This window comes from Perna viridis, chromosome 6, assembly GCF_037379345.1.
Source record: "Perna viridis isolate PV_CMFRI_1.1 ecotype Kerala chromosome 6, ASM3737934v1, whole genome shotgun sequence".
NCBI lineage: Eukaryota > Metazoa > Mollusca > Bivalvia > Mytilida > Mytilidae > Perna > Perna viridis.
The window spans coordinates 30,360,880-30,387,253 of record NC_142450.1 but is presented as its reverse complement, the minus strand read 5'-3'; the positions used below and the strand labels follow the sequence as shown (position 1 = coordinate 30,387,253).

The 26,374-nt window shown below is 32.0% G+C and overlaps 2 protein-coding genes across 4 annotated transcripts in view; one reads left to right on the top strand and one right to left on the bottom strand.

Annotated features, from left to right (window-relative positions):
- Nucleotides 1-3,064: 3,064 nt before the first annotated feature.
- On the top strand, nucleotides 3,065-7,218 carry LOC148614506 (kyphoscoliosis peptidase-like). Of its 2 annotated transcripts, XM_088588623.1 has the most exons (6): nucleotides 3,065-3,130; nucleotides 3,494-3,557; nucleotides 3,834-3,906; nucleotides 4,470-4,585; nucleotides 4,766-4,882; nucleotides 5,295-7,194. In XM_088588623.1, the coding sequence occupies exons 2-6, from the start codon at nucleotides 3,508-3,510 to the stop codon at nucleotides 6,622-6,624; spliced, it is 1,686 nt and encodes a 561-aa protein (XP_088444749.1). In that variant the 5' UTR covers nucleotides 3,065-3,130; nucleotides 3,494-3,507; the 3' UTR covers nucleotides 6,625-7,194. The 2 variants fall into 2 exon arrangements, with proteins under 2 accessions (XP_088444749.1, XP_088444750.1); XM_088588624.1 differs by lacking the exon at nucleotides 4,766-4,882 and having other exon boundaries at nucleotides 5,295-7,218.
- A 7,249-nt stretch (nucleotides 7,219-14,467) lies between these two features.
- The window catches only part of LOC148614504 (uncharacterized), a 58,556-nt gene continuing 46,649 nt past the window's right edge, over nucleotides 14,468-26,374 (bottom strand). Inside the window, exons 1-5 of one of the 2 annotated variants that reach the window (XM_088588622.1) lie at nucleotides 22,967-23,113; nucleotides 17,574-17,677; nucleotides 17,094-17,190; nucleotides 16,235-16,434; nucleotides 14,468-14,660 (exon numbers count right to left, since the gene is read on the bottom strand). In XM_088588622.1, coding sequence (XP_088444748.1) covers nucleotides 14,541-14,660; nucleotides 16,235-16,434; nucleotides 17,094-17,190; nucleotides 17,574-17,677; nucleotides 22,967-23,015 — 570 coding nt within the window. In that variant the 5' untranslated portion in view covers nucleotides 23,016-23,113 and the 3' untranslated portion in view covers nucleotides 14,468-14,540. Of the gene's footprint in view, nucleotides 14,661-16,234; nucleotides 16,435-17,093; nucleotides 17,191-17,573; nucleotides 17,678-22,966; nucleotides 23,114-26,374 lie in introns of those variants that run through there. The other variant, XM_088588619.1, reaches the window with a different exon arrangement.

The window sequence follows — 26,374 nt, the reverse complement described above, 5'->3', positions numbered from 1 at the left end:
CAAACATTTTAATCCAAAATGTCGATAGTTTATCATTTATTTTTCAAAATTACTAAATTTGTTTTGAATTCCAGGAAAAGGTATAATTTGAAATGAAAAAGACAAAATATAATATTCGACAAATTTATACTTCACAAAAATGGCTTGGTAAAGCTATGTTTAAAATTCGTCAAAATAAGTCAAACAGTTTCAAAGAAATGTCAAAAATGAACAAGTTTTGTAATTTTAAAGAGCCTTTGATGTTGACCTTTGACTCTGAATTTTTGAAAATTGTACGCCAGAAAACTGCTACGACAGACCTTAATCGAAGTGCATTTAAATTGCATATCGATACCAAATTCAGCAATAAGGTATTTTGGTTCATTAAATTTTCCAAATTTACTCATTTGTTTCCATTCCACTATAGGGAACACTATCAATGAATTATAACGTTTATTTTTAACCGCTATAAGTCAATTACATTTACTAAGTACATGAATTAGTTTTCCTATGAAATAAAATAATTCTCGTTATATTGTCAAAGAAAATATCATCCTAACCGAAAGTTTGATATCAGGCAATAACAAAACAAAATCGCTCCAACGTACAATGTATATAGATACATACCAAACTTTCGCTTATTTTTATTCATTTAAATCTAGATAATGGAGACAAAATTGGGTCGGCAGGAAAAGGTGATTCCAATAATTTAAAAAACAAAACACTTTCTCGATGAAGGGATGTATTATAAGTATTATTTTACAGGTTTTGATGTGCTTTTGTGTTAAGTAGCACTCCTGCTAAGAATCATGCAAAATGTGATACATGGTTGGAAAGCCTACATATTTTTATTTTTGATATCTTGTTAAAAATAGTAAACAGAAATTAACATTTGGTTTTTCATATAACCCGTGCTCATAGGAGATAAAAAATGTATAGAATGCACTTTAATTCGAAAGTAAGGGAGATAACTCTGTGAATAACAAATACAATATAATCTATTGGATTTTCAATGTTGATTATCTCCTAAGGGCAGGCTGATTTGAATGAATAATTACACATTTCATAATAAAGACCCATAAAACAACTCAATTACAAAAATAAAAATACGTAGCCTTTTTGGGGTGTATCACATTTTTCAGATTTTGCATGATTCTTACAGACAGCTACTTAATATATCATTGGGAATACATACATATTGTAAATCACACACGATAGCTAAAACTTACACCTGTTGTTTTGTTTGAAATAAAAATCAATGACATAATTCTAATCGACAGTGAAATTAGTATATGTAAACTGAAAAAAGATATCATATGAAATATATATTAAATTGCTAAGAGACACGACGACAAAAACAAAACATATAAACAAAAAACAAACAAACAAAAACAAAAATAATCACAACAAGAGCAAACCAAGAATTAAAACAAACTAAAAACAAAGGAAAGAAAAGAAAGTTGTGTTTGCAACTGTATCGATTCTTTGAAGACAGTCCACGACAACTTTGAATTTAAGAATTGAACTGTTGAAATGTTTAAAGTCAAATGATAAGTTCTTTGGAGATACCTTAATTTTGAAGCCTTTTTTGCGAAGAAAAAAATAAGCTCAGGGGCAAGTAGATAAGAAGAAAATTAAAATAATTCTAAATCGTAAAATTTGTAAGGATTATATAAATAAATAGTTTATTATTAATGCCGACATCACGATGATACAAAATATTTATTAGCGATTGTTACAACGAACAATCCTATACCATGACAGCAAGAAAACCGTCTGATGATTTAAGTAGCAATCAATTATGTTATATAAAATCTTTATTTAAAGAGCCGCCTTTAGCCCTTGTAAATTCAAATATATATTAGTTTTAATTCAATATTAAAGCTGCGTTCTTTATTTACACAGTAACCATTCTTTCATCATGAATGAGACGTAGCTATGTATTATCTAGTTCTTGATAAATCACGCACATATGCTTAAGGCAAATAAAATACTATAACTATAGTCCACCTTTGCTCGAAAAATATAAATGGTCCGTCTGTCTGGGTTAAAATTATATATATATGTTCAACAGCTTTATATAGGTTGTAACTGCGTTCAACGTGAGTGGTTACATGGAAAAAAATCCACATCTTCATATTTATATTGCATAAGATTAAACGACATGATTGCAGCTCAGATTAATAGCAACCTGGTACATGCATATAGAACAACAAAATGGAAGTTTATATCACTGATCCAAAACGTTTATTTTATTGGTTTGATTTGTGTTAGTTAAAGTTTATGACCATTTAATCTTTATCAAATCATAAATAACAAGGTACATGGACTTTTTGTATAGACCTAATTTCAAGATAAAAGTAATTATTATTAGTCAAATGAAGCCAATTGTGATTTTTTAATGTGTGTGTGTTCCTATAATGAATACCATGATTCCAATTTGTATCAAATGAAATATTGAAGTGAGGGTGACATGCATTTTGGAATAGGATATAAGGAATAAATGTATTTTTGTTATAATTTGAATAAACTGAAATAATAAACTCTAATTATTTATTTAAATTGTTACATCAATTACATAAAATCAGATTACGTTATTGTCATTAAAATATATTACAATTATGTTCGTGCCAAAAAACAAACAACAAAAACAACATAACGTAACAAGAATTGCATGTATGAGCAAAATAGCAAAGAGAAAAATATACAAGTAATGATGATACAAAGACCGTTTCTAATACTAGTAGAAGCCAATAATTAACATATCTAAAAGAAACAAATAACTGTATACTATTTTTTCTGTATACTAACTCTTCGGGAAAGTTACTTATTCTTTATTTTAACCCCACCCCCCAAATAATTGCATTAGTAAGAACAATATTACTGTCGTTTGGAAACAAGAGAATGATATACCTACACTAGATATCATATCTGACAAAACGTTTTTGACAACTGCAATGTTATCAATGGAATAATCAATTCTCAGTTCAGTACCGACCCACCTTAACAGATGTCTCCACTGTTCCAGTGTTTAAGTTAATTTCATTTCCTTAAGAACATGACATCCCCCTGACAATAGGTGATATATAAATACCTTGTTCCAAACATACTTAGTCAAATTACAGAAATGATGATTTAGATATTGCTTGAGGTAAGCGTTTTTATACGAAGTGTATAATATTGCCTAGATTTTAATAAATCATTAGTTGAAGTATTCTTCAACTAAATGTTAATCATCAACTATTATAACCACAGGTATTTGGCAAATAAAACGATATTCTCCTTTTTTTTTCAAAAAACACGTTTATAACACGTTTATAAGACCTTCTTTTTACATGTGTAAGATTTTTAAGACATGTGCCATATTTTGGTATTCATAATTTGAGTGTTCTGAATATTGTATACTAGAACATGGTTTATACTGAAATAAATACACTTAACCAAAACTAAGTCTTGGAGTCATCGATATTTTGAGGAATGGTACTTCAAATAATGCCACCTTTCTATGTTTTAGATTTCAAATTCAAAATGGGTAATAGGCAATCGTCATCAAATATTGCACCAGAGACTGAAAATAAGTATGTATTAGGTAAAATATCTTCCTTTTTGCTGTTAAGAAATTCATCATATATTTCCAACAGATTTTGTTGTGAAGAATTCATTTAATTTCAGTAACGATTCAATATTTATCTTAAAAACAGGAAAATGTTCACACGATAGGTCAATACAGTGAAATCTTTACTTTTTTAAACTGTGTAAAATATCATCAAAATATAAAAAAAAAACATCCTTATTATGTTAAAAAAAATCAATACATTGGTGTAATCAATGAAATTCATAACTTTTTTTTCAAGAAAACAGAAATTTGCTGCCGACCTGGATATAAGTTTTGAGCATCTACAACCGATAGATAATCATGCGCTACAGGTAACCGGTTTTTATCCATGAAAGTCGTATTAAAGCGATTAATCTATGTGAGATTTTTTATGAATACAACAAAAATATATATCTATAAATTGTGTGCAAACACCAGTAATTTTTTTTCAGAAAAAAAAAAAACATTGAAACGGCCTTTCCGGGAACGTAAAAATTAAGGAGGTAGACCTAGGGTAAGGAACATAACTCTTACAAATCATTGGTACGTTTGTATTCAGCATTTTATTCAGCAATCTCATTTAAGCATCAAAGTAACTTGGACTGATTTCATTCTGTTTCGAATGAAAGCTTGAAAGACTTTAGTGAAGTTGAATGTGATACAAACATATCACTGATTTTATGAGTTATGTACCTTGCCCTAGGTCTACCTCCTTAATCATCCAACATTTTAACAAGTCCCCTCAATTAAACATGATATGTCCTTAAAGATTTGAAAATAATACAACGAAAGCTATCCCAGTTAGTAAAGTATTTTTGTTATGTTTATCTTATTGTACTTTATTCAAGTGCTACTATATATATATATATATATTATTTTTCAATTTTCATTACAGACGCCATCTTCAGTCGAGACGAATATTAAAACGCTTGCTGATTATCTAGCACAACCAGCAAAAAGTGAAGTTGAAATTGTACGAGCATTCTATGTTTGGATCTGCAGCAACATAGAGTAAGTTATTATTATATAGAGGTTTTTCATACGTATTCTGATACCATACTCTTTCCGTTATATAAATGAAACGCTTAAATGCTCTACTTCCTTCCGTCGGTCTACATTTTAAATTAAAACAATAGACAGTCCTTTCAATTTATATAATGAAGAAAAGCACTGAATTACAGCTTGTTTCAGATATGACACTCAATCTTACTTTGGTGGTGGGACGGCACCCTCTTCTTCATCTGATGATTTACGATCAAAATCTAGTGTATGTGAAGGTTACGCCTCAATATTTCTAAAGCTTTGCATGTGAGTATAATTGATTAACTGATTAAAAGACGTCATACCTGCCAGTTTGGCGGCCAGGGTAAGGAAAAAAATTGAATATGGTAATTGAATTTATCATAAATATGGTGTTTTGTCAGACTGATACATGATACAAGTCTATACAGATTTTTTAATAAAATATCATTATTTTATATTTGCGGATGAAACCAATAAATTATTAAATACAAAATACTGAAATACATTTGTATGGATAGCGTTATATATTGACTATGTTAAATGGATTGATACAACAATATCTTACTATATCTGTAAGTGCAATATTTTAATGCAAATCCACTTTTCTCATAGTCAGAAGAACAAGCCACAGACAGTATTTATCTTCAACAGATTCTAATTTATTTTTTATCGTAAAATGTATTTTTAAATCTGCCAGGGAAAAGGGCATTAAGTGCAAAAAACTAAGCGGATACTCAAAAGGATACAGCCACAAACCAGGAAAAATCATTTCGTATGATTCTGAAACAAATCATGCTTGGAACGCAGTATTCGTAGAAAGAAAATGGAGGTTCATCGAGTCAACTTGGGGGGCAGGACACACTGATGAAAGTAAGAAATTCGTCAAAGAGTTCTCAGACTTTTATTTCTTCACAAAACCAGAACATTTCATAGTGGATCATTATCCGTACATTAACAATGACCAAGACGGTAGTAAAGTATGGCAGCTTCTATCAAAACCTATATCAATAGAGAATTTGTCGAAAGCGTTTAAACCATCAAAAGCAGCAAGGGAATGGGAAATCGAGTTTGTATCACATGTCCACGAGGTGATTGAAATTGGAAGAAAGGTTGAGATCAAGTTGAAATCTTCCAAAAGGCTTCTACATAATTTAAGCATCAATCTCATTGATAGTAGTGGTACAAACTGCATCACTTCAGCAGTAATTTTAGCAGAAAGCCAAACCACTTTCCGTGTTATTGTTAAACCAAAAGAATTAGGCAACTATGTACTGCAGATTTTTGGTCACATAGACAAAACTGTAACAAGCAGTCAGCTGCTGGTAGAATATTTGATAAGATGTAGCTCGATAGAGGAAGAAGGTTCTTCATTCCCACCTTCTACATTCTTATATGGCCCAGATAAGTTTTTTGAAGCACGAGGATTTAATGCATCTACCTTTCCAAAAGCTTACCAACAACTTTCAGATGGGCAGATGAATCTGAGCATCAAAACAACTAAGCCTTTACAAGTAGCATCAACAATTATGAACGATCAAGGTTCCGAAACCAAGGATTATGTGCTAGTTGAATCAAAAGCAGCTAACGAAATTCACATTAGTGTCAGACTAATTGCAATCGGCTATTATAAACTTACACTTTTTAGTGAACTTGAGGGATCAAAAAAATTGACAGCAGCATTTCACATTTTAATCTTTAATAAAATGCCATCAAAACTAACTGATCCTTTTCCGAAAGTTTTTTTGAGTACTCAAGAATATCACTGTCGTCTCGTAGCCCCACTTCATCGCAATCTTAGTTTTAATGAGGTTACTTTTATAATGATATCACCAGTAGTAAAAGGTCTAATGGTTAAAACATCGTCCGGGAAGACGATTGCTTTCCAAAAAGAGGAAAGTGGAAAGTGGAATATTAAGTTCAGCCCAACAGAATGGGGCCCATTAAAAATCTTTGCTAAAACACATAATGATGAAGAAACTTCCTATCAGCAGATTTACGAATATCTCGTCGTAACGAATCCCGAGTGATCAACAGAGACAGAAATACTTGTTTTCTTACTATAATATACATTTGTATATATGTTAATGTTAATTTTACACCCATTCTTTTGTTGTAGTCGTGAGTGGTTCTGAAAAGTTATCCAAATTTTAGAACGGCATGTTTTATTGTTGACCTTGAGTATATACCGCAAATATATGATCTAGAGCTTTGGTTTTACCCGTTATGATGTATTCGCCAGGAGTTTAAAATGTTAGTGAAAATTATACCAGCAATAGAGTCATGATATACTTTTGAAAATACGAAACCAAATAATTATAAAAATACTGAAATTTGATAATTAAATATAGACAAAATTTATTTACAATATAAGGATGTATACAAAAAATACCAAAAAGCACTGTATTCGTATAGAAATAATATGCTTACCCAAATATTTTAAAGCGTTAATATCTGGTTTTTTTTCTCTGTTCTTTGTTCACTAATCTGCTATGTTGCCTTTGTCGTTGTCGTTAAAATTTGAATATCGTTCCAATTGTCTTATTGTATTAATTTAACATAAATTTAAGTACAAACAGTTATCTCGAGTGTTGTTTTTTTTTCTTCTGTTACCACAATATCCAAAACTTGTTAAGAATTATTTAAATTTCTAGTCATATGCATTTGGCTACTTAGCTTCCTCTTGTAAATAATAGTTTTTCATAAAGCCAACCGATATTTATATACTAAAGGAAGATGCCGATTTCTGTAAGCCGCAACTGCTCTGAAACCATACAAGGTCGAATATATTTGTGATATGAGGTATAAATGTAGTGTTGTGTTCATCCTAAATTAGTCTTTGAAACAATCTTTTTTCCAAGGAAAACGCGAAAAATATCCCAATTTGGAGACCGTCCTTGGTCCGTGTGTTATAAAACGTTATCGCGCATGCTCAATCGTTGTACTGTCCGGCTTGTACGTTCATTATTTTCTTAATTGAACGACATCCACCATTATTCTGAGGTGCAAAACTGTCCAGACATGGAAAGGCGTAGAATGGGTCGAAATTCATCTTCCCCTTTCTATGTGTAAACATCTACGCCCGAAGTTCGGATTCCTCTGCCTTTTTATGTATTGTATGATAAAAAGTTCTGTTCTAGCAGAATGCACAGTTCGGATTAAGGGTGAATGAAACCTTAACGTTTTATTATGTATAAAAATTCAGTTGAGTTTCCGTTTGTTTATCCATTAGTCTGACGGCGTTTTGCATTTGATAAACAAAACTTTTTACAGTTGTTAATCACAAAAATACATGCAAGTTCGGTTTTGAGCTAGATAAAAATATTCGAGTTAGCAAGAGACCACTTTGACAATCTACTTTAAAGCATTACTGAGCGTATTTCTTTGATAACTAACAGGAAATTTCCCAGAATAATAGGACAAAATGTTAGAGAGCCCCTTTCCAATTTTCTCGCCAATTCAACCGTTAAAACATTACGAGCGAACAAGTCCCAGTTTAAGGGCTGATCACATACTTGTATATACATATCATATAAAACGGTGGTTACAGACGAAATTATCGTATGAAAAAACTTACACGATACATTGAAAATAACCGATGTCAAGGAACAGGACTTTAATATTTCTTCTGCGTCTTGATGTTGTATAAGGGTCTTCAACAATAAAAAAAAACCGTTAACACCCTAAAACCAGACCAAGAAGGCCCCCTATGACGCGCACAAAAGCAGAATTCTTGATAAAATAATACAGTTATGAGTCAAAAGTAAACCAAGTCCCCCTGAAAGGTAAATGGTCAACTCCTCTTAGACCACTAAAGCAATTTGAACAAAACTGTACACCACTCATGTATGGTAGATCTGTACATAAGTACTGTGTCCACACTTTGCTCAATCGACGACGATTTCGTGGGAATCCTCTAGTCGTTTAAAAAGAGTAAAACACACACACACACACACACACACACACACACACACACACACACACACACACACACACACACACACACACACACACACACACACACACACACACACATAAACACCTTAATGTTAAACCTTATCACAAGATTTAACATGGAAGGGCAAATGTTACAATATACAGTTTGAGAAAGCAATCAAATGGCCATGCATATAAAAGCTTCCATACAGTCTAAACTCAATTTACTTAAATGACAAAATAAAATACGAAGGAGGAAAGCAAAAGCCAAAAGGAAGCAGTCAGAGTGAAAACAATAATTAGAAGTAGATTTGGTAACTCAGAACACAAAACAGATGCACTATTGGCCATTTCCCAGTTCTGTCACTATATCTATGGTGTCGTGGTGCTCAAAGTCACTTATTACTATATCCTAATTAGATTAGAGGTACGATACTTGATAAACAGCAGATTCCAATTGTTTTTTTTTTAAAGTATTTTGATTGATGTCAGTAGAAAAGTTTAATGTTACACCAAAAGCTTCTTCGAGAAAAGATAAAGAATGCATTAAAGATAATCGGTAATCACGATTTTCAATGCAAATATAACTTGCAATCTCCTTGCTTATACTTTATGCACATTTACAAAGTATAAGCAAGCTTATTTTAGACTACTGTACACCTATTTTCATGAAAGACAAAATATTTGTCTTTTAAATTTTGATACTTGTATTCATATATAAATGTATCAACGCACTTGAAACAATACTACATGTGACCTAAGATTATTTTCTTTTGTGTTATCACAATCAAATTAACAAAATAATATTCAAAAATACTTTTTTTAAGGTTATATAACGCAATATATGTTACAATATATGGAATTATATCAAATAAAATGAAGGGAACGTATGTAGGAATATTCTTTATTGATCGAATTAAAGACAGAGAAATGATCCAACAACAGGAACATGGAAAAAGAATAAGTAACATGTAGAAACCTAACGAAAACACAAATAATAATATTTCATCGACAATGTTAATATAGGGAAAGTTGAATTGCCAACAGTTATGCACATGATGGAAATAGTCTTGTCCTGCACTCCTCCTTTTATAGGTTAGGTATCCTGTTCACCATTTAGATAGAACAGATAATATTGGCATATCAGTACATATGATTAGCTTAAATTGTCATACCGAAGCTCACATGGTAACATACGTAAAAATCGTACCATACATATTGAGGCCTCCCATAAAGAAAAAAAACAACAATTAATTGCTTAAATCTTGTTTTATGTAACAAAATCACATGCTTAAAAAAAAAACCATTTTTAAGATTGTGTTTTAAATTAGGCCATTTACATGGCTTAAAGTAATATGAACACAAATATGGACTCAAATTTCTTTTAACTGCACCTTCTAGAAGTGATGTTTATGTGTGGTAATTTTCCTTTCTAAAGGTCCCAAGAACCGTGAACCACGCTCCATAAATTTTAATTATAAGTGTAAAGTTCCTATGGATGCCATGGAGGATTACGCAAGAAAACGTATAAAACGAAGACAAGAAGACATTAATTCTCTGTAAAAGCTGTGAGGTCTTTAATTTAACACTTATGAAAGTTCTAACTAGGTCAATGAGTGTTATTGCAACATCAGTTTTCAAAGACCCTGGGGTATACTTGTCAAATATGTTGTCGTACCAGCAGACAAAGCCCAAGACAACATTGTTTTGTCTGCAAAACGTATAAATCCAATGCTTATTATCAGAAGCAGACGTAGAAAACAATAGCATTAATAGGACCTATACAGCTATCATCCTATCCAAAGAAGTTATAGTGAAAAATCATTAATCTGTGTTATCCTCTTTTGGTCTCTCTATCAAAGGCGATGATTGTGATCTAACGTCAATGTACTTGATTATCCCACATAACTCCACAAACAAGTACACAAACAACGCTACATGGCTGAATCTGCAAAATTTACCACCAAACCTTTTTCAAAGTTTTAACTTCTATACTCACATATGTCACAGAAAGTCTCCAGTCCTACCACGACACTTGTTAAACCCGTAGTGGTATTAAATTCAATATGGATCCTAAAAAATTCGAAAGATCTTCTGGAAATCCTCAATTTAAGACTATTATCAGAACACAATACCAATAAATATCTATGATTTATCAACTCTGTATACTTCTATTCCCTGGGGGTACCCCTGGCATGTTACATGCTGGGGTTGTCAGGCTATAATACGAAAAACCTGACCGCAAACCATAGTGGTGCACCGTGTTGGGAAAGATGTCACGTTCCTCGCACGTTAAAGAACCCTGCTGTGGTATTTGATAGGAGTAGGAACCTTTGTGCGCCACAGGAGGCTAAATTGCCCGACCTTACCCATACCCCCTTTTTCTAGTGGCAATCAAAATTTGTCGACCCTATTATTCTTGTGTCCCATCCTTTTTTTCATATTATCATCATTTCATGTTCATTTTATCATCATTTTCATGTTCATCGTCTGAATATAGCTGAAATATTGCTGCTCGGACATTAAACCCCAACAAACAACAATACTTCTATTCCCCATACCCAGTTAAAATTTCGACTCAAAAACAATATACAAACCATTTGACAAACGCTATTTCGTAGGCAAACAGTTGGTGTATCAACATTTTACATAAGTTTTTTTTATGTACAAAATCACAACTATAACACAACAGACACTTATTCTAGTATTTAAATCAGATACAACCCTTTGTATAAATGAAGAAAGTATTTTAGAATCCACTTCCAAAGATAAGCACGATTCCTTTAGATACATACAAAGTAGTTGTGAGTAGTGGTTGTAGCCATGTTCTACTTGTTTTAATGCCGAGGATTATTCTTCTATCGAACATCACTATTGCATAGGACATAACCACAAGAACTGTAAACTAATTAACTGTAAAAATTGCAGTGCAAAAGGCACGCACATTGTTATGGACACAAGCTAGGACAAATATTTTTTTATGATTCAAAAACGAACCATGCCAGGAACGTCTTGTTTGTACAGAAGAAATTGAGATTTATAAAGTTAACTTGGGGAGCTGGTCACATTGACGAGAGCAAGAAATATGTCAAGGAGAATTCTAACTTTTACTTTTTTACAAAACCTGGAGATTTCATTTTTGACCAGTACCCTTACATGGGTAATGATAGATATAGCAATAAAGAGTGGCAACTTTTATCAAAGCCATTGTCATTAGAAGATTATTCAAAAGCTATAAAACCAACAACAGAAGCAAGGGAATGGGCCATTGGGTTTTTATCCCATCACAATGAAATAATTGAGGTAGCAAGATCAGTCGAAGTTTTATTGAAATCATCAAGAAAACAATTGAAGAACTTAGTCGTAAATTTGTTTAATGACAACGGGACTCGATGCATGTCATCAGCTGTTATCATTGCAGATAACAAAACTCGGATCATTGTGACACCGAATGAAATAGGCAACTATGTGATGAGCATTTATGGGAAAGTAGATGCTTCGGTAACTACCATGCCACAGTTAGGAGAATATTTCATCAAATGTAAGTCGATACACATAGACAGTCCGGGATATCTGCCTTACACATACTTGTATGGCCCAAAAGCCTACCACGAAGTAAAGAACGGAGATCTTATGCTAAATATTAAAACAAAGAGGCATTCTCTGCATCCATTATGAACAAAGAAATTTTGATAATGACAATTTTATTCTTCCTGGATCCACAGCAAAAGTTCTCATCAGGGTCAGATTAACTATAGTGGAATACTTTAAGCTTACCCGTCTTAGTAAACCAGATGGATTAGAAAAATTAACAGAAGCATGCAGCTTTCTTATCTTTAACAAACAGCCATCCGATATCAATGAACCATTTCCGAAGATTTTCCAGTGTACTTCAATATTTCATTGTCATCTCATAGCACCTCTGTACCAAATTCTCGCTTTAGATGAAGTTATACTTAAAAGGTCATCGCCACTCGTGACAAGTATCATGATAAAAACATTATCCGGGGAAAAGAAAATTTATCCAAAAGAAGAAAGAGAAAACTGGGATATAAAACTAAACCCAACCGAAGCAGGGCCACTACATATTTACGCAAAAACCGAGAATTGTGAGACTTTCTATCAAGGAAGTGACGAATATTTCATTGAATAACATAATAAATGATTATAATTGATAACCCGCGTGCATATGTTTTGATCAAACGTAGGATGTAATAATAACGGTCAAACACCCTTTCAAACGCTTTAAATGATCCTTCGTTATTAAATAGTATCAATAAATTAAGAGTGACTCAATGACTATCATGATATTTATACTTGGAACAAACAAATGTTAAACATATAGAGTCATATGTATCGCAATGCAAGTAAGATTGAAGTCAATAACCACTTCAGAAAAACAGAAATTTGAAAATTAAAGATAAAAAAAACAAGCAAAAGAATTAACAGAGAGAAAAAAACAGAAATTGAAAGAAAACACAATAACAGATTAAATATGTCAGACTTCAGAAACAGCAAGTAGCATGAATTTGGTGAAATGTTTGGTTGTTTGAAAATCATTGTCGACAAACAAGATTTATTAGTGTTCCTCGTGAACTTTTGCTCAAATCCGTGTACATTTATTTGGGTAAATTTCCTTTTCGATTTTTCATTACTGCTCCATGTCGATAAGGAAAAAATTCAAAACTCCTACCAGAATGTAATGAAATTTAATTTCCATTCTAATCTTTATTTGGAAAAAGTTGAGTCACCCTTTGCAAATCAGAAAATAAAATTTGAAGCCCCATATAAATCTTGTTCGAGAACTATTCTCGGTGATATGAGTTTTTTTCTTTTAAATCAACTCAAACTAACGAAATGTGTTGTTTTTTTTTCACACGAGAAAGCTCTGTAATATATAAGGTCTTTTGAATTCTTCCTATTTTGTATAGTTTCTTATAACAGTGTTTGTAAATATTTTTAGTTTTATAGTTCAGTATTTAAGATCAACACACAACGTGTGTCTATAACAAAATGTTCAAGATCTTTGTTACTGTCGATAAAATTTTATACGTCACAGGTATTCACCTGATTAGGTAGTGAGCTGTGTTCACAGACCATTTACTTTCATACACACTCAGTTTATTTAAAGCACTGAAGAAGGTCATTTGTTGACTGAAAATTTTGCTCATTTTCAGCATTATGGCCTTCGTGAGGGGCGAATGATGAGATCGGATGAGATTACAAACTGTATATTCCAGTGGAGAGGAAACTGATCTCAGACCCAACATATCTTAACTTTGTGGGGAAATTGTGCTGAAGAAAATAATTGAAAACAGATAAAATATAAAAGCATCGAAAGTGCAATCTGAGGTATTAAATCCATTGGCAATGTACAAAGTGAGCCAGCCCTTAGTCTCTGTTTATTTTCCCGATAAGTCTTACCCACGATAACCATTTTGCACCGTTTTCAAACCATGTAAATGGTGTTTTCGGACGTGCATGAATTTTTTTAATTTGGAAAATTTTGCTGGCCCAACAACTACGTTCTTTTTTACGATTAAGTAAAACGAACATGTTAAACATCGTTATTGCTTGAAATGTCTTGCGCTTTTGTGAGTGACAGGAGGTGGTCTATTAGCACTCTTGATAGAGATTGAAAAGAGTGCGCTTTCAAACACTTTCCTTTTCTTATTTATTTCCGTTCTTTGTGAGATATGTCAAAACATAAACTCTGCCTTCAATGAATGAAAGCTAATATAACTTTCCCGAAATCTTTATTACAGATTCTGTCACTATGAAAATGTCATTAACATTTAAATATTCCCATCATGTATCTCATATTTTAGATTTGATCTAAATGTTGTCAGCAGAGGAAACGGGGGTTTCAATTTAGTGATCATCAGTTTTCTAGTTAACCTCGTTTTAAAGAACATGTACATTAAACATAAATGGTCATTAAATTCAGCTACTTTTATTAGAATATGATTAGAAGGCTCGACTTCTTTGCTTATTTTCTGAACGTTAATCATTATTTCTTGAAATTGTGATTCTGAACAATCTGACAGCAAGCTACTCTGCTTCCAGCATTTCCTGTAGTTCGACTTCCTGCGTTATTACCACGACCTAGATCATCCCTATCAGCATGAACCTATAAGTATAAAATCAAAATGTATGAATTAGGTTTAGCTTTGTATTATAAGAGTTCTTCCTTAACTAAATTAAAACAACTACTATCCTTAAAAAAGATAGCCGACGCAGCAAAACTAATTGTTTTTACTTATAGTTTTCATCGGGAAATAACACTTGGCACGCGAATTCAATTTCCGATACAGTTTTTTTTTAACACCACTAAGTTATCAGTATTTGGCCAATCGGGAAATAGAATTTTGACTTGCGTTTCCATGGAAGAGCGTCTTTAAGATCAAAGGGTAAAAAGCGAAACTATACCGACTGCGTCGGAAAAATAACGCTAAATATTTTAGTACTAGAGCATTGATAAGTGCGCTGTGCGGAGACTCCAGTGCTTCCAACGGTCGTCATGTAATGGTGTAATCCGATTTGAAATTGTTATAATTTTGAAGCTTTTAGGGGAAATAATTAAAATAAATTGAATAGAATTTATTTATGTTTATTCGGGTAACATTTTATCCTTACAAAACTTTCTGCAACCCTGTAATTGGTCACGCAAAACCTGCACTTTGCTCTGTTTGTATTGAAATTTATTTCGGAAGCATTGTTCCGAAGATCGTCGAATATTCGGGAAACAATAAGTGGTGTACAGGAAATCCGTTTCAAGAATGTTTTCGATTCGTCTAGTAAATTTACCCGAGAACCGCGGACTTACGATTATTTTAATTAAAAACCACAATTTTCCTGGGAATATTTTTGCTTATTACAATACGATGAATAAATATTTTTGCCAGAGATTTCGTTGAATGTTAGTATTTTAATTATGATTAAACTTTATTTTTATTTTATTTATTTAATTTTTTTTTCATTTTTTTGTTTTCTTATTCTTGACATAAAATTCATATTTTTAATTTTTGAATAGTATATTGAAGTTTAGTTTTCAATACTTTTACTTTAATGGGTTGGATTTCAAAACATGTAGTTCAAGTAGAAATAAACCTAGCAATATCTACAGTTGATTCATCCTGCTCATTGTATATAGTAAATCGTTATTCAGGTCCAGACTATCTGATATTTTTTCGTTCGCAACCACATATACGTCATAAAAACAATATAAGAATTCGGAGTAAGAAAACATGTTATCGATTCGATTCTCTTCATTGTACAATAATTCTAAAGTTTCTTGTATAAATTAAAATTGAAAATGTTTCATTGTAGTACACACAGTGCATTGTTACAAGTGAGGGCTAATTCTGTAAAAAATAATCCGTTAGCTGATTTTTTTTTTACTAAACTGTCAAAAATGTAACGCATGTCATCTCAGTGAGTCATATTTTACTTACAATTCCTTATTAAAAATAAGGATAAACTTACGCAAAACATTTTCGGATGAGTTCAAACGGTATCCATTGCATTAATTTGCATTTCTGTCCAGGAAACATGGTAATCGCATTTTCCCAGAAAATACACATCAGATCAATGTTTTATACTGAATCAAACGATAAATTGAAAATGACAAAAATATATTGTTGTATAGAAAATTATATTATGACTCTTCATATTAATTCAAATAGAAGTAAGTGAAAGTCTTACCACTATAGCCCGTCCGAGGATTGATAAGTGTGGTTGTTTCACTAAACTTATCTGACCATCGTGAATATCGACACGTGCCCTCCCAAAATAGTTTGCTCTTATATTTCCAAGATCTCCAACATGTCGATCACTTGGTGGGTCAAATGGTGCGCCATGGTTTGTTTTAAAAGGATTGAAATGACCTCGCGCATTGCTGCAATCTACAAAAAAAAATAAATAAAAATCAGTAAGAAACACAATTATTTCAAATGTTTTCTATAGTTAATCAGTTCTCTTGGTATTTTTACATCAGTAATGTGTTAATAGAATATATTACCTCAATTTTTGTGAATAATAATATCGATTTGTCATGGTGGTCTTGACTTTGTACGTTTAATGCATTTGTACATACACTGTTGAAATCCAGAAAACAATAACTTATACTTTAATGCATATCGAATTTGAAGGTTTTGTCAAAATTCAGTCAACGTTGTAGCGATGATCTACAATTAACGTAGTGAACTTATCCTACAAGACTTTCATGTGGTAGGGCTAAGCATGTGTGGTCCAATTCGAATTTGAACTATCTAAACGTACTCCATGGATACGTTCTACTTAAACCTATCTCAAAGTAAACTATCACAAAACTAAATCTAAAGTGCTATACCTTAGGATTGCATGTTTACTGAAGTGTTTGATTCGCATTTTAAGCTATTCCTAACATATCAGAAGAGCTAGAACAACCAAGTTTATTACAAAATACTAATGAAAGCAGAGATATATTGTTTTATAACTTTATCTTAAAGTTAGAAGTTAGATAAAGTATTGTTTATTCATGTGTTAAATGGTTTATTGGAAGTTTAACTATAGAAGTACGTACTCCACCCAAAGTTACCATTTTCATGAACATGAAAACCATGTAATCCTGGTTTTAATCCGCGTATCCTTCCCCAAACACGGACAATATTTGAGTCAAACTAAAATAAAAAAAAAATCTTGTTTGTTACTCACTTATTTCTCTTTATTGACCAATAGTGTTCTACACAATAAAAAACTTCATTCGGGTATTTTTTGTTTTGGTAAAAAAAGTCTAATTCGTTTGTAATTAGAAAATGATGTTACGTCATTTCCTTAATTTCACAAATGAGCAAATTTGATAAAACAATCATTCAGGATACAAGTTTTTACCTTGAAAATATTTGAATGTTATGTATGTGATTTTTTATCATATAAAACCTTTACGTTTCTTTTTTTTCTTTTTGCCTAGTATACATGTATATTGACCTATCACAACTTTTAATTATTAAAATTGTTTTATTCTAGACCAGATGTGATTTACAACTCATTTGAATAAAACTACCTCCTGGAACAGGTTGATATTGCCGTAAACTGGGTTACAACCTTTTGGATCTCTCAGCTGACAACTTGCTTCTATGCCGTCGTGATGGTTGTACCCATAATGTCCTAGAATTGATATAAAAACTTATTTCAGGTTTTACCTTTGAGTGAGGGGTCGGAGCTATTTGTACTCAAATTGCACTGAACTTCATTTGTAATGCACAGTTATGTTTTTATATCCTATATATCTCGAACAACGGGAATATACGAGAATTCCAATTACACAAATTATAAAGGATCAAACAATCAAAACCTAACTGCTTCTGTCACCTCCGAAAATCGTCACTTCCGACAGAAAGATTATGAGCCATTCATGCTTTGACAGAGGATTTACATAAAGTACATATGTAGAACATCGTCCGTCCCTATTCAAAATAATCTAAAGAAGACCATATATAACTAGTATGTCAATTTTTTTTTAAAACAATTGAAAGGTTTTTCCCTTGAAAACTATCTCTTTGTAATATACACGTAAAAACATTTGGTTTAATGCATAACATGCTACCATTAACAAAAGTTTTTTTTTGCACTTTGTAACCTAGTCAAATGCAATTGTCGATGTTTCTATCATTATTTTTGTAAACTTGACGACCTTTCATTAGATATACAAGAACCTTACCTTCTGCTAATTTTGCTCTTATGAACCCCAACTGGGTTCTTTTTCTATATAGCAAAATTGATATTTGTGATGTACACGTTATGATATTTAATTTAATATGCGACAACCTAACTATATAAAACACTTTAGTTTTGCATTCATTGACCTCATCCAACTCATTTTTTTTTCGGAACAAAACATCGATATTTCAGATATATGCTTTAAGACCTTTCATTTGATATATTTGCAACAACCTTACCCTCCAAGAATTATAAATTTTTGCACTTACTGACCCTACTCTTCGAGCATGTATGACTTATCATGGTTGAAACTCTGATTTTTGAAATGTGCTCATTTCGACCTTAAAAATGATATATCATATGACCCCCTTCGACGAAGTTGAAAAAAATGATGCAATATCAAATCTATAAATAGGTATTGATGAAATATATAAAACCATTCGAAAAAATGAAAATTTCAAGTTGTTGTAGTATCGTTGGTTTTTTGTCAAACAGTTGTACTTGAGCAGATCTTTCAATTCTGTGTACTGATCATTTGTGTATTTAATGTGAATTTTAAAATGTTTACCCCCGCACTGAAAAACAAAAATTTCAATAGATCCAACACATGACAAGATATTTCAAATCTGAAATTGTATGACAATCTACAGAACATATGTAAAAAAAATACAACACAATTTGGGCAATTACAGAGCTCATTTTATTTTGAGCACAATGATTATTAAAATATGATGCATGAACAAACTCACAACCGTCATAGGGACATGGAACTACCACCATACATCTTAGGATTATTTGGCCTTGACAAACTGACAAGGTCAAGGTCATGCAAAAGGAAATGAAAGGTCACATGGACCAAAGATCATTGATGAAGGTCCCATTTCTCTACAACTTCGAGTTCTCGTAATATATATTTTAAAAACTTTAGAATGATATTTGAAGGAATATAACTCCCGTATGGTTTTATAAGTAAATACATGTTTATGTTTATTAATTAGGTCGTCTGCTTATGTACATAAAACCGGTTTCAGATTGGTTCTATCTATTATGGTTTTCAAGATATGAGCGATTGAAAGAAATTGTTTTCAACTCTTACAGATGATAATAAAACTCTTAGCAGGGTCATTTCCTAATTGCACATGATAACATCTACATGTGCACCAACTATGGTCATGATATCCTGAAAAATGAGTTCGGGGGACCATGTTAAAAAAACGCCAATACAAGGGAGATAACTTCTACAATGGATGATGGAATTCTTAAAAGGGTCATCTTGTAAAAGTCCTAAATGAGCCCTATCAATGGTCCCAATTTGGTAATGATATCTTGAAAGATGAATAGGGGGACCATGTCAAAGTAAATTTTGCAAATGACGAAAGAATCAAAAAAGAAAAAAAATAGAAAAACAATAAGGTCTTTCCCGTGTAAGGACAGACTGAAAATGAAATCCGTGTCTATCTAAGTTAAATTTGTGTCGCAACCTCGTTTGTTTTTGCTCTCAGATATAAGCGTTTTATTCTGTACAGTGTCGGATGTTGAATCATAATTATCTTTTTGAGTTAAAAAGATGGAAGGAATCTAGAATTTGATTTTAATAATTATACAGTTTGTACTCACAGACATAAAAAATGATGTAAATAACTCAAATAACAATTCATTACATATAAATTTTAATTTTCTCTTTTTCCACGAATAATAATTAGAATGTCCTGGAATTATCAAAATGTTTACAAAGCAATGATAGTGATAATATTTGAAGGGGGAAAAAATGGACATTTCGGTTTGTGAATTTTGAGATTTAAAAAAAGTGTTTTTCTTTAGTTTTTACTAAAGAAAATAGCATTGATTTTGAATGCAGACAACCCTCTTCTTACATTTTATGACATTTGAATGAGATTTTGATGCATTCTATTCATTCCTGAAAGACTGGATTGTGTAAAAATTATACTGTGGATTTGTGAATTCAGTATTTATTCTCTACATTAGAATTTGGCAAAAATTTGAAAATAATTCCATTAAAACTCTTTTTTCGTGCGTCTATAGAAAATTACAAAAATCAAGATTCGAGCGGATTTTAAAAGAATATATTCGAAGGGTAAAGACCAGACAGGAAAAATAGACACACACAACAAAAACATAAAATACCCAAAATAACACGTAGACAGAAACAAAAGTAAATGAACAACTCGGACTCTGCTAATGAACTAGTTGCACAGGAAGGATAAACGTCCTAACATCCTTATTCTGGATCCGTCAAATCGTTAAGTTTGTCGACTGTTCCAGAGGTTGTATTCAATCGTCCTCAATGTATTGATCTTTTTTTCAAACTCAAGCTTGCATGTTCTTTCAAAAAAGTGTCAATATCCGGTGCACTCAAATCTAAAGAAGCAATGAAATGTTACTGCAAAATTGGAGACATTTGATCAAAACAGAAACAGCTGCAACCACGAACGTGTCAACAGTATTGAACTGCTAAGAATGATTCTTCTTTCCATTTGTGCCCCGTGCAGGTCCGGGTATTAAAAGAATAGGCCTGCAACAGCGCTAAGCTTGTCGTAAAAGGCGACTAAATAGTGCTCAGAACCCTAGCCGGGGGCTAGGGCGCTTTGCCCACAGAGCAACTGGGATGTGCGCCCCAGGTATTTGAATGGGGTACCCCTGGCGTGTTACATGCTGGGGTTGTCAGGCTATAATACGGAAAACCTGACCGCAAACCATAGTGGTGCACCGTGTTGGGAAAGATGCCACGTTCCTCGCACGTTAAAGAACCCTATTGTGGTATTCTCCCAGAGTAGGAACCATAGGCTCCGCCACAGGAGGCTAAATTGCCCGACCCTACCGACCTCTCCCTATTTCCAGTGGCAATCAAAATTTGTCGACCCCATTGTCCTTGTGTCCCATCCCTTTTTCATTTCATCATCATTCCATGTTCATTTTATCATCAATTTCATGTTCATCGTCTGAATATAGCTGAAATATTGCTGCTCGGACGTTAAACCCCAACAAACAACCAAAAACAATCTTTCCATTTGTCGTACTTTTATTTATCTTCCATAGACTATCAAAATTAACAGTCAACTGTCAAGGTCATGACACCAATCCATGATTAATTAGTGTAGGAAACGAGTTACTTCGATCACTTGTTCTGTGTGTAATCTTCTCAATATATGCTATTTTGTTTTCGGCAGCTCTGTCCTTAACAGAATAAAGTGTCCATATATGAAGAAGAAATTGTTAAATTGGTGGTAATAAACATAATCAAGGATAATAAATATTTTGCTTGTTTAAAACACAAATTTAATCATTGATTGTAATCAAAGCAGTCACATAACTAGTCCATTTTTGGGATACATCTTAAGTACGAAAGTGCGTAAGCAGTATATGACTTCGTTAGTGTGAACATTTAAATGATTGCCGACGATGTATACATAATAGGCGCTTCTAATTTTGTCAGCTTATGACATGTTGTAATAGTATGTATAACATCTAATTCTGTGTATGATACAAGTTAAAATTAATGTAACACATGTGTTGCATGAGGGAAAGTTTTCCCCTAAAAGAATCTTCATTGCGTGTTTTTATGACGTACTGCATTTGCAATGCATAAAGTTACATTTGTTTAACATAAAGTCAACAAAGTATACGATAAATTAAAAAACATAATTTGTTTGATTAAATTAAATAAATGGCACAGTCATATTTATGCAAAATTAATCTATACTAGCATAATTTAAACTGGGTATAAAATTGTCTCCATTATGATATAAATTTGATACAAATCAATATAATCAACGAAATGTAAGTACTCCTGTCTATAAAGGTAATATTTACAGGGAAAAAAAACACCAAAAAAAAACATAATTTAAATGACATTAAAGTATACAGTGAGAAATCGGCTGCAATAGCAAGATTGTCTTACTTGTCTAGAGGTACTACTTGAGTTGATTATTGTCCTGTTTTAATAACAGATCATACTCTTTAAATTAAGTTTCAGTAGTAGCAAAAAATATTTTTCCCTCGTCTTAAAGACCATTTTTTTATAATGTGGCTGTGACATCCTCAATTTTTTAATGGTCTACTCGTTAAATTTTATATTAAAATTAAATTATAAACGTTTTAAAAACTGTTTTATGTTTCTGTCAATTTGAAATGACTTCAATGTCCATGGTGATTATAGTTACTCCTTCATAGACAAACAATAGTAGAATCATTCTTTCAATAACATAATCCAAAGTTTAAAAGATTAATAGAGTGATCATGGGAACCAAAATTCTAGCAGAAATCAAAAGAATGTAATCCAGGGACAAAGACCAGAAAGGGAAAACAAACACACACAACAAAGAGCATAAAAAACCCAAATAATACGTACAAAGCAACAAAACTAAATTCAACTGGTACTTTACTAAAAACTGGGAGCATGGACGAGGCGCACCGGTAAGGTAAGCGTCTTCTGCTTTTCTAGAAATACCCACCGAGAGGTTCATAAAAAGTCAAGTCTGAAGTAGACAGGCTAGTTTAAACACTTGTTGTATAATTGTTTTCATTTTACATTGTGTGACCTTAGCAGATTAACAAAGGGTAATTGATTAACGAAGATACTCTTTTCTTCTTTACTTTTTAGAGGGAAATAATCTCATTTCTTGAAGAGAAAATGAAAAACCATATTATTATCACTATGGATAATTATAATTATTCCAGTCTGACAAAAGTTAAAGCAAAAAAAAATATTAAGCTTACCGTCAATAAGGGTTAACACAATCGACACAGAAATAATGAATCTCGGCATTTTGTTCAAGTTTAATTGTAATAGTTTATTGGCCAATAAGTTTTCACTTCTATATATTTAACAAGACTCTCACGTGTTTAACATGTACTAGAAAATAACAATAGACGTCATTATTGTCAAACACGGAGCACATGTCGACAAACTTGAAATCCAAATACGCAAATAGTATAAAAAGAATTATTAAGAACGGCAACAGAATTAAGGGTAAAATGCAACTGTGAAGGAAGATGTAGGAAACGGCAAACACGCTGATGTACGAAATGACATAAGGGCAAAGTCACTATGCTTCAGCATAACAGCAAACCAAAAGGTGGCATGTGCTGCAAACACTAATAAATAAATGTTTTCGCTTTGGCCTCTTTTTGTACGCCACCTTTTATAGGGTGGTTGTTTTTGAGGGAGCTTACTCAATTTTTTAACTGATTTTTCAATTTTGAGTCAGCTTCTTTTGTCTGTAAATAATAGTTTTCGTCATTTTATTTAATAAATGACATTTTGATCGGGATGTTGTTTATTATTGTCCACATTTGAACCCACAAAAATCATAGCCAGTTATTTATGGAACATTTTAGGATATGGCAGATATAAACTAATTAGTGTTTACACATGGATTGATACTGACAATCTTTAATGATTCAATTACTTTTAAACACAAATTTAGCATTTCAAATAAAAACGTGATATAAGATACTATTGACCCTCCCGACATACCCGCATTTCCATAAATGTATAAAACAGCAAAATAAAGGCAATTATTATAAAAATGAAAAATACAAAAAAAAAAAAAAAATTGTGACTCAATGATTGAGACGACAAAATAAAACTTAGTGAACTTGTAAACTCTGTTATTATATTATACCAGTGCTCATATTTTGGTATAAAGATTCTTTTTATTTCCCCAAAGATAAATCTAAATGAACATATAATGTAATTTTTAATAATATAACATAGGTCACCAAACTTTATTTCACGATAGTAATGTAAAAATATTTTTATTACCAAAGTCAGTCTGGTTCAAAGATGTATTGAATACTTATCAAACCTATTGAAATATTGTTTTGACTTACCTGAACAGTAATAATAGGACATTACCGATCTGTCAGCCACATCAAACACGTAATACAGAAAAAAACAATTGCAAACGAGACATTCTGGTAGTAGATGCTGCTTTTTTATTATATAAGTAAAAATATATTTGTTTTCAAGCAAGTATGACCGTTTTCCTTTTTTTTACACCGTTCATGGGTGTTGGAGGTAGAAGCATAATATATATGATGTTTAAAAAAATATGTCCAATGCAACATGTAGTTATTTCAGGAAGATTGTTATATCTGCAGGAATAGGTCGTATAATATCAGAATTATAATACTGGGGAAAACTAGAACTGTGTTGACTTAGTCGATAATAATGATAACTAGAATTGCCATTTCGAGCAATATCGAATGTCGTCCCCGGTAACTGTTTAAGTTCCAAAATTTTAACATGTTATTAATATGTTTATTCAACTTCTTTGACAGACTAATTTTCAAATTTGTAGCTATCCATGTTTTTGTCCTGGATTGTGATCTAAAGCAGCCATTTTGAAAATGACAATTTTTCGTCAGAATTTTTGCTTGGATTCCGAGGTCTGACTGATACGCAGCATTATCCTATAAATTTGTTCAATGAAAAAACAAAAACTTATTAGGCTCATTGAGTTCTACCACCATACAAAATTTCAAGTTTCTGGGCACCTAGGTTTCCCAGATATTGCAATGTCCTAGATTATGACCTATCCGTGTTTCCATGAAGACGGTAGCCATTTTTTCACGAAATGTTCCAATTCATCCCTTCACAACATAATCTGGCTACAAAGTAAGTTTCAATTCATTACCTTCAGTAATGCTCTCTAAAAACTCCGGATAAAACTCATTGGAAGAAAAATAATAATAATAATAATGAGAAACAAAACAAAAGGAATATGTCGCCCGATATTCGTCTGAGGCGACATAATAATAATGCGGGAAATTAAAGGAAAACTTATTCATCACCTCGTCATTGAAATAGCAAAGGGATATTGTTACGTCAACGTCCTTTGGTAACAACCTTGTTAATTCTTGTCACATTTGGAAAATACATCTTAATCTTTATGAATAATACAGGCCTGTTGATTTGTAAGGCATCCGTATTGAATCAACTGATGAATAACAATTGATAAAAAAAAAATGCTATTAAACTGTGTTAAGGCAGCGTGTTTCTTCCTTTGCAAAGTTCATCTAGATTAATAGACTTGAGACTAAAAAAAGTATAACTAGATTTAGTATATGTTGATGTATGTAGTGAACAAAAATCTGAAAGTTAATTAACAAAGTTCGTTAAAGAAACAGACACAGAAACAGTTAATAGCTAACAACAATTGAATTAAAATGCGCCGGAAAAGTAGAACTAAGAAATATCAGAAAGCACAAAAAACGACGTAAAAAAATGCATTTTTGTTTTGCGGTTTCATTTCTTACAAATCAGTCACAGGTATAAAAATCAATATATTTAAATCAAAAATTTTAAATTTGAAGGAAAAATGTTTGCTTGAATTTCAACCTCCCTAGCAAGATTAAATGCTACTCCACAAGCCCGCGAATTGAAGTAAATTAAAAGATTTGAAACCAGATGAATTTTGACATTTTATCATCCTCCATATGCTACATGGCACTGAACTCTACAATTTATGTTGATTTAGAAGCTACTTACATGCATGCTAAATATGTAAACACGGTTAATAAATCTTTGCCGACATTTTAATTTCACATGAACTAAACTAAACGGTTGTATTGAACTTGTTATATTAGTTAATCGTATCAATTTCGATTATGAGCTCTTTTTGTATTTCACTGTAAACTCGGTTACTTCTAGTGGATTTACACATGCTTTTTTTTAAAATACGCATCGAAAACACTTGCTCCATTCAAACCACAAAAAAAGCTTGCTACAAAATTTTGCTATGTTTAAACGTCAAATTGAAAACGTTTCAGCAAAAAAGTCAAGCTCCGAATAGCATCAGGCGTTCGGAACTCATTATTCAGCTAGCCTCTCGGAAATTACAAGAATCTTGAAATGTCGGGAAAAGTTAATGATTTAGGCGAAATTATTTGATGATCACAAGCCGTTTGATTTGAATAGTGTCCGAACGTTGTGAAAGCGTTTTGAAACGTTTCAAATCAAAACATTTAACCTGAAACGTATAAAGAAAATGTGCATTAGGTATCACTCTTCACGGTTTGCAGTATTTTACTATCATTTAATTTCCATGTACCAAAATCAAATGACTGAAACTGATTATACAATAATAAACCCTGAACAGAAACAAAACATGTAAATGCATA